Below are 10368 nucleotides of genomic sequence, written 5' to 3' on the forward strand. Positions count from 1 at the left end.
TGTAATTTGAATATGAAAATGGTGGCTTGAGTTATTCTTAGTGATTTTATGTAGAAATAACATGATTAAAAAGTAATTTGAAGAAATTAAAACCAATCATGGGATTTAGATCATGGATGTATAATTTTTATGTTATCATTACTTTTTTGTTTATGAATTTAAAGTGAGTGATGATTTGGAGTGAGAATGTGATTTTTAGAATTTGTTAAACATTTTCAATAAAAGAGGTGTTGCTAAAATTTTGTTAAAAATAAATAGATGCAATAATAAAAAAACTCATAAACTATATATTAAGAATTAAATTGAATATACTTTATTATTTATTTTCTTGTTTTTTAGGTTTTAGTCATATTTTTTAGATGTAGAGAAAAAGTTCAATATCAAGAAGAAACGATCTTACTTTTTTAAACAATAATGTTGTTGAGCTTACGATGCATTTAAGGAGGCATATGTTATGTATGCTATTAATGTTAGCTCGGTCTCAGATGGGTTATATAGCTAACATCTTATCTACTGGATAATTTTTTTCTGGCAAGCATATAACTGAATGAAAGGCCACTTAAAGAATATGTGTTTATATAGTTTTCATTAATTAATTAATTTTTAGGTTAAAAAATATAAAAGTTGCACGTAGGTTAATATCAATAATGAAAGCTAATATGATAGAAAGTAATTTGATAAAATCAATCGAACATCCTAACAAAATTCATGTTATTACATGGATTATGGATTAACATATTGTGACTTAAATACCACTCCACAAAGTGTTTCAGAAGAGTTGCAAATAAAAACAATTAGAACTATAATCATACTGGATATCTAAAAAGATTATAGCCATGATTAATATATTTACGAGCTCCATGAAGGAAATTGGGGGAAGATTGGGCTTCGGCTCTTTTGTTCGTGAGTGGGTCAATGGGTGTCTAGAAACCCAATGAAAATAGAAATTCTGAGAGCTTAGGAAAAACATTGACTTGGGCTGGTTGAGCAATTAAGCCAGGATTGTGAGTTGGTGACACCATTGTCATAAAACTCGGCTTGCTTGCCTGAACTGGCAGTTCAATCCCCACTAATTCCCTGACATGCTGATTGAAAACCTAAACCAAGCCAATTTTTTTGAAACAAAATTTTATTAACCACAGAAATGTCATTTTGTTTTCTTTTAAAAAAAACTAAAATAATAGCACTTTATTTATATAAAAAACCCAAAATGCCGACGTTTCATTTATAAAAAAAATCAGGTTTTTTAGCCGCTTCTCAAATTAATCTAGTTAATTCGTGACTTGAGCAATAAATAAATACAAAATAAATACTTAAAAAAAAAAAATTGAACGGGTGAATTGTCGTTACAAACCACGAAACGAGAAAAAAACCCTCTAAGCCTGAAACCCCTGTAAGCTTGTTAAAGACCACGATAGAAGGACTAGACTAGGTACCCAATTTACCGGGCACATAGACAATCTTGTAGCTCTGGTTATCCACTCTACACTAGAGGTTTACAACTGGTCCAAGAATGTGTCTGATGGAAATATTAGAACCTACAAATAAAATAATAATTGAAATTTGAGCATAGCATTGCAGGATTTTGTACTAAATTACTAGATTAGTGCATAAATGACTCACGATTCATTGCAAAAGCAAAATTTCATCATTATTTTTTACTTGTTAGGAAACGTGGTTGTAATTATTTTTTTAAATATTTTTTAAAAAAAATATATTAAAATATTTTTTTATATTTTTAAAATTAACACGTCAAAATAATTTAAAAAAATATTTATTTAAAATTAAAAAAAATAAATAAATTTAAATATAAAAATAAACAGGTAAAATCATCAATTCCAAAAACATATTTGTATTTTGAAAGATGGGATTTACTCTTTTTATTTTTTATGTTTAGAAGAGATTTAAAAGTGTGTTTAATTTTAAAAAATATTAAATTAATATTTTTTTAATATTTTTCTATGATTATGATTTTAAAGAGTTAATATAAAAAAATAATCTAAACATAAATCATTTTTAATTAAATAATACTCTATAACTTAATATTTAATATCAAACATACACTCTGCAATAACACAGCAGAAGTATTAAAAAAAAAAAACCAAAACTTACAGATGGATAGCAGGGATTTGAAAATCTGTGCACTCCAGATAAGCTACCACTTTTGCTTCTTCTTCTTTTTTAATAATTTTTCATCAATTATTCACCAAGAAGGTAAAGTACAAAGAGAATGAGACAAAACTAAAGGAAAGCTGGAATGGGCTGCATTGCATCATCTAACAGGGAAAAAGGTGGAAAGGGAAAAGGGACATCTTCAATAGTAAGAGTTTTACTTGTGAAATAGCTAGCAGCCTCCCATGGCCATCCAGCAGGCACCCTCCCCTCTTTCTTACTGTTGTTTCGTTGCTTTCTTTTCACCTGCAGGGAAACACCTCAGACATTAATAAAATAACGTATTATTTTGGATTTTTTTTCAAATAAAATCATTTCACGAGTGTTTTTAAAAACCCCGCATGATGGCAATTTGTCGTCAAAGATAGCTAGCTAGCTAGGCCCGGGGTTTGGTGATCTTTTGCAGAAAGTGAGATTACAAGGGCGTGCGTGTCATGGCTGCTGCTGGTAAATTCTTTAGGGTTAGTTTCTCAAGAAATGGCTGAAAGTGATTTCATAATCATGACAGGCCAGCTGTTCTACCATCACATCCCTTCTAAAGTCTTCTTCTTGATCACCCTCGTTTTTTTTGCTTCCAAAACATAGATAATTGTGCTTTCTTTGTCTTAATTACGACTAAACACCTTTTAAATCTGTTCGAATTGCTCCCACGACTGTGGCTCTTAAGCCATGTTTTACTTTCCGCCTTCTTTGGTTAGAAATGATTAAAGGAAGGCACTCTACCTCCTCCTATGTGATGCGACAAAAGAGTATTTTGGAACTGCATTTTAAATGGTATTTTATTAAATTTTGATTTATTTCTTGTTTAAAATTAATTTTTTTATATTTTAAGATTTTTTTTAATAAATTGGTGTTAAAAATAATTTTTTAAAAATAAAAAATATATAATTTTAATATATAATTTTTTAAAAAAATCATTATTATACTTGCAAACATTTAAAAAAAAAAACATAGTTATTCCACTTGTTTTTCAACAGTAAAAATTTATTCATGTTATTTTATATATTATTTAAAATTAAGTAAATTTTCTACATCAATTTAATATATTTAAAAAAATTAATTTTTTAAAAAAACAAGCTTGACTACAAAAATAATCTTTTAAAATTAATAATTTTAATTATTGACTTGATGACATGGATAATAAAAACATCTTGACTTTCACTATTATGATTAGATGATTCATTATATCTTAATTTAAAATTTAGTTTAACATTTATAATCTTTGACCATCATGTGACAAATTATTTCCACTCTATTATGTTCTTTGTTTTTTTTTTCTATTATTATTAAGAAGCATGCTTTAAAAATTGAGGAAGATCCCCCTTTTGTTCTCGTATATTGGCTAATTTAATTGGTGGAGGTTGAAGCCATGTAGCATCAAATCTAGTTAAAATCTTCCATTTTCGAGCCAAGATAAAAACATGAAAGCATGATTGAGTTTCAAAACAAACACACAAGTGGAAAAAAAATGTTTTTCTCTTCAAAATACTCTTCTGCCTGAAATTAAAAAAAAAAAAAAGAAGGCTAGACACCCTTTTTTTCACATTTTTTTGCCCCTGATTTCATGGTAAAAAAATCGATTTTCATTTGGTGAATTGCACTTGAATTTTCTTAAATCTAGAGTAATCCACTTAATTCTAGAGAATAATCTTAAAGTCAGCTTACACCTAATTAATCGAGATTAGATTTTCTTATGATTTTAATCATTTTAGTGCATTCAAGAATATTTAATAAATTCCTATTAATGTTGACTTCAATATTTGATTTTTTTTATATAAAAAAAGAGCAAACCAATTAACCCCTTAAACATCTTGTTCACCCACTTAATGATATTATTAGTTTTGTTTTTCAATGAAATCGATCATAAGTCAGTACTCATGAAGTTCGTTACAAATAGATTTAATTGATTGAATATTTGCTTGATCAAAAGAACAATCTGGGTAAATGGAAGAGGAAGGGAATCCAGGGCTAAGAGTGATTTAAGAATGCAGTATTTCACTTGAAATTAAAGCATGAAATACAACAAGCATACCTCGTTACCCTCTAAACTTACAGAACAGAACTTACATCCTGCTGTTCATGAACATCAATATTAAAAAGTAGAAGAAGTCAAATTGAAAACTACACAACGAGCATGCCTCGTTACCCTCGTCCACTTTACAAGCTGAGCCACCATGGAAAGGTTACCTCCGAGCTTCTTTAGCCACGAAAGAAAAAGAAAACAATGGGACAGGCATGCAGTTGTCACTTCTTATGCATAGATTCTACAAATGCATCATGAATCCCTCCATGCCAATGTTGTAAGAACCACTTTGGGTTGCTTTTCTTCAAAAGAAAAGGAACAGTCCACTTAAAGGAGCAGGCAGGGAAATATTCAATGGTTAAACTTGAAAGTGAATTAAGTTAACCGACAAATCATAATTTACCAATGATATACGACACAAGTGGCAATGCGGAGAGGGTAAAAAGTGTGAGAAAAAAATAGTTATTATATCTTTGGGAATTGATATTGGCACAGCATTATTGATTTTTTACTGATGAGAGGATTAAAATAACCTTCCCCGACTTTCTTCCCAGTTCATGTCCAAGGATGATGGCTATCGCCAAGAGATCAGTGAGGAAAAAGACAGCAGGAATGTTTAATCATCCGCACGCAGATCGCCATTTGTAATCTCTCTCGCAAATTTGCAGAACATGTAGTTGTATCTCTTGTTTGGATCCGATCTAACCGGAAAGATTGGTTTGATTTAAAACAGATTATTGAATTGTCTGGTTAATATTGTTTTATCTTTTTGTGTTGGCTCAATTAAGTTCATTAAATTAACTAAATCATTAAAAACATAATTAATTTCATTGAATTTTGTCAAATTAACATCTTATTCCATTTAATTAAAAAATCAACTCAGACTTTAAATTCCAAGTTTTCTAAATTAATCAATCAAACTCATCTATCAAACTGTTGAGGTCATGACAATAATCTTTCCCTTTATTTTTATTTTAATTAATCAACAAGCACTATCTATTTTAGTATTTATTTGAAAGTATAGTTAAGTTATTTAAAAAAAACTATTTAATATTTATATTAACACAATAAAACAATTAGAAAATAAAAAAAATCAAAATTTAATAAAAAAACCCTGTTCATCTGCAGCCCCAGAATTAAAAAAACCCTGTTCATCTGCAGCCCCAGACCCATCTCCAGTAACGTGAATATCGGGAAACAGGGATACAGAGCTGTGGTTTGAGTCGGTGAAAGAGTTCGAATAAGCTGTCTTCCACTTGGCATGCACCCACCAACCTCGGACCCCACCATCACCTCGTGATAAAATATTTGGACAATTTCAAACCCCTCCCCTCCATAACTTCAATGTCTTTTCTTTTTCTTTTTTAAATCATGGTGGCATTTTTTGATTAATTTTTATATATTACGATTACGTTTATTGATGTAATTGATTAAAAAAAAAAACATGTTTCTTCATGGCTAAATAAAGAGATATGAAATGAAAATTCCAGAAAATTAAATTATAATTAAAGTAAAAAAAAAGTAAAAAGTAAAATACCCTTTTAAGGTTAATCAAACTTTCAGAGATTAACTATCTAGCTTCCTCTAAATAAAGTACTTACAAATATTTTACATAACTTAGATTGCTAAGATATTTTGTTTTATTATTATTATTATTACTATTTATCATATATAGTACGATTGTCTGATTTCAATTATTCAGAACAAACATATCATGCTAGCTTTGCATGTACAGGCTGCACATCATGGTCCGTTGTAATCTTTACTTATTTAAAAATTAAAATAATATTATTTTTAAAAATAATGTTCAAGTTCAAGAATCTTTCAATGTTATACTATCATCGGATTCAATAAGTATACTTGAAAAATTCATAACTTCACATCGGATTACATTTCAAGTTAAACCAAAAAAAAAAAACTAATTAAATATGGTTAACCAAGCAAATTTTTAATAATCCAGGGTTCCATGTATTAAATAAAGCCTCCTCGAATTAAACTACTAAATTATACTTTTATTTAGCGTGTTGATTTAATATCCATGAATTGAACTAGAAATTATTTAGCATGTTGATTTAATATCCATGAATTGAACTAGTAATATAGTAAATTAGATCTTTTTTTATTCAATTTTTAAACTATTCCGATAACTATAAATTATACACTTAAATTCAAAGAAATTAGACACAAATTCTTCATGGTTAAAAAAAAAAAAAAAGCACACTTGAAATTAACCCATCACGTGAGTTTTCATAGCATTATTCTAGGGTTGAATGTCTTAGGCACCAGTGACATGAAAACCAGGAATAAGCTGATGTTGTAGATATATATGGAAAGGGGGACCATACCAATTGTTGTTCAAATCTTACCAAGAGAAAAAAAGGTGGCAAGCATGGCAAGTGCTAATACGGTGATTATTACGAATCAAGCTAAATTAAAAAAAAATAAAAAAATAAAAAGCAAAATTTAAAGGGATCCAAACAACTCATTAGACTCGAAAAGAATTTTTTATTAAAATAACATTATTCTAATTAAAAAATAAAAATAATTTGAGCGACCCGATAACTCAAGCCATAAATTGAACCCGCCACCCAGCTAGATTTAAAAACTTATGTTCCTACCAGTTCATCATTTTCAGTTTCCATGTTTCCTTCTTCCAAGCACATACTTCATCATTATCTGCTAAATGTTTTCCATCACCAAGATATCCCAACATTAATTTGAATCAACTTCGACAATAAAATTATTGCAAATTGTCCATAAATTGGATTCTATAGTCTATAATTAGTCGTTAAAACAATTAAATTGTTAGTATTAATAATTAACATGATAAAAATCTACATTGCCATTAAATTATAATAATTGTTAGTATATAATAGGGAGAGCTTAATTCTAAAACATTCAGCATTTTAGCTTACCACGTACAAACTGGTAGTACAAACATTGCAAACCATTGATAGAGGGCCTAAATGTTAGTTTGATGCGGGCCATTGGATCAGGTGAGCACGAAAAGACAGTACTGATATTTTTCATTTGTACAGTGTTGCATTTACTACCTGATCAACTCTCCTGGCCCCATATACATTACATTATACTAGCTACCACGTACTAATGTTTTATTACACTGATCTGCTACAATCAGCCTTACCAAAGCCCACTCTACGATTGGCTATATCAAACTCCACCCATAGATTTTGCTGATGAAAATTTCCTATTATATTGCTAGCAGCGCCCAGCATTTCTGACCGTCCGATCCCAACACAATGGACCCCACCACCAACATATGCTAAAACCCTCCCCTTCTCAATTACTATCTCCACACCCTTGTCAAATTCAAACACCATATTGCCTATCAACCGTCCGATCTCCATCGCATTCCCATCGAAACACATGTCGGACACACCACTATACACGTAGCCCTTTTTCAGTCTTGGCCCCACTAGTCTAACTACTTCCTCCCTCACCTTATTATAAGCCTCATCCACCAGGTAAGTGAACTCGGACCCGGAGTCAATCATGGATTGACCCGCCCCGCTAGGATCAGCCCGGAAGGCTGAAACCGGGATATTTAATTTTTTGTTGCCAATCCTAATTCCTTGCAAGGCGACAGTGTGAGCCAAAGGGTCCAAGTTGGGCATCCGTTGACTTTGGGAAAAGGTCAAAAGACTAATATACTGAAACCCAGCTGAATGCGGGTTTTCACCCAAGTAAAACGACCCGGTTGGTGTAATTCCTGGCCGAACTTGCCGGGTAGGCACACAATACGAGAACTTGGTTATTTTAGCTTGGGAAGCGAAGGACAGCCTCCCAAGGTTCATTCCCAAGATACCCTTGTCATCACTTGCATCCTCGGCGCAACCTAGGATCAAGGGAGGGGTACTTTGAGACGTAGAAAATGTAATCTTTTCTCTTACAAGATTACCCTCAGCTAGTGTTCCATCAGCATAGAAGTAAGAATAGTGGCACAGACGATTCAGGTCGCAGGAAGTTGGCAGGGTAAAGTCAGGGATTCTAGGCTTACAAAGTGGATGATTGCATGGTAAAACCGAGAATGAAGAAGACAAAGAAGGATCAAAGACAGTACTAGGTGGGGGTTTCCTAGGAACCTTTTTATGGCACTGAATCCATGACAACTGGCTGCCTGTGTCCAAAATCATTTGCTGAGATTGTGGCGGTGTCCCAATAGGGAGAGACACTAGTAATATCATCGAGTACTTGAATCTTGACCTGTAGTTATATGGTGATGCTGCGCTTTTGGGTGCTGGGGTTTTCTTGGCTTGTGAGATGAAAGAAGAGTAGAAACTCGGAGAGGTTTGTGGAGAATGAGGGAGGGAGGTGAGAGGGAAAGAAAAGGAAAGAGAGTCATTTTTAAGTTGGGTTTCTTGAGTTGTGAGGAAGAGAGAGCTGAGGAGGAGGAGGAGGAGGAGGAGGAGCATGGTTTCTTTGGAAAGAGGAGGAGAGGCCATGGAAGAGAGAGAGAGAGAGAGGGTGGTGTTGGGTTTTGATTACAGGTTGCGGTGTAGGGTTGTACTTATATGCCATGAAAAGGTAGGGATGGGCTGAGTAAAGCCGAAAGAGGAAAATTTTGAAAAATAATAAATGAAAAAAAGAAAAAGAATACGCGTTTTCTTAATTAATTCAGTGGTTAGAGCTATAATGACAATAGAATTGATGCTTCCTTTATTAAGTTGCAGAAGCAGTGAAGAAAATAGTGCAGCCTGCCTCAGTAGAAGCACCAGGTTAAGAAATAAATTGTTGAAGGTCGTCAAGAATACAATTAATTGAAGCTCAAAGGCAGCCCATAAAGGTAATTCTATGAAATGTTTGTTTTTATATTTTTAAAATATTTTATTTTTTTATTTTAAATTAATATTTTTAGATTATTTTAATATATTAATATCAAAAATAATTTTTTTAAATAAAAAATATTATTTTAATATATTTTCAAACAAAAAACATCTTATTTTATTTTAATAAAATAATTTTTAAAATATTTTAAAAATAATTATTATCACTCTCTCAAACATACCTCAAGTTCTCGTGAAATTAATGAATGATGTTTACACTTGATTCTAATATCATGGATTTGTTGATTATATAAGAAGAATAAAGATAAATATGTAAAATATTTGTTTTTTCTTTTTGAAAGAGAAAGTGATGGCATCTATTTTTTATCTTTATTGTTTTTGTTTTTGTTTTTTTAAATAGTAATTCAATATTAAGTAAAAATTATATAAACAAACAAGTTTTTCAAAATAACATGCATTTAGTAGAATTGAAAATAATCATTGTAAATTAGTTCTATTTTAATTTTATGTACAGTTACAAATCAGCACTTTTTTCCTAAAAAAAAAAAAAGTGACTCTCTACAAAGGGAAGAGAATTTAAGCAAAACATATTGAATATTTGATTTTGGATCATGAAAATTTGGGACCTGGGAAATATATTTTGTGGTGATATTTTAATGTTTTTATTTTATGGACTTACTTAGGTCATCAATCTTTTTTTTATATGGTTCAAAAAATATTTATGTCATCAGTTTTTTTTTTCAAGTGTTTGGTGCATAATGTTTTCAAATGAATTTTATTTTGATATAAATAAATTAAAAACATTAAAAATCACTAAAATAATATAAATTTAATATTTTTTTTTAAGTTACAAATACTTTTAAAAAAAAAAAAGTTGTGTCAATGATTTCCTAACGCAATCGCTGCACCCTGCTGTCTGGGCCCTCTAGTTCGACCTTCTATATAACAAAGCCGTGTTTTTTTTTTTTTTTATTCTGCCGATGTAGAAATTACTTCTTGATTTTTATTGTTCTCTCATTTAATTCATTTTTGACAAATAATCACATTCTGTTTATTTTGTTTTTCTTCAAAACAAGCATAGCCTCACGTTGCGATGATAGCACCCCACAAGGTGTATATATTAAATATTAATAAACCATATAGATTAGTCAAAAACATGATTTAAGAGTTCATGAAATAGAAAGATGAAAAGTGTTAATTATAGATAGATAGTATTTATAAAATAATTATTAAACTTGATCTAGTCATATAATTAATTTTAAAATTCCATCTTGATTATTAATTAATCTAAACAGAATTAAGTTGTTAAGTTGAATTAAGTTGATTATTAACCTTTTCATAATATGAAGATGAATTAAGTTGGAGTTA

At 30.5% G+C, this 10368-nt stretch overlaps 1 protein-coding gene across 1 annotated transcript; it reads right to left on the reverse strand.

The window, feature by feature from the left end:
* Positions 1-7057: 7057 nt before the first annotated feature.
* Positions 7058-8684, reverse strand: LOC105109261 (aspartic proteinase PCS1). Its single transcript, XM_011003895.1, is given in 1 exon segment — positions 7058-8684. A coding segment is annotated over 1 exon segment (1368 nt). The 5' UTR covers positions 8659-8684; the 3' UTR covers positions 7058-7290.
* Positions 8685-10368: the final 1684 nt, after the last annotated feature.

This window comes from Populus euphratica, unplaced genomic scaffold (genome assembly GCF_000495115.2).
Source record: "Populus euphratica unplaced genomic scaffold, PopEup_1.0 scaffold287.1, whole genome shotgun sequence".
Lineage (NCBI taxonomy): Eukaryota > Viridiplantae > Streptophyta > Magnoliopsida > Malpighiales > Salicaceae > Populus > Populus euphratica.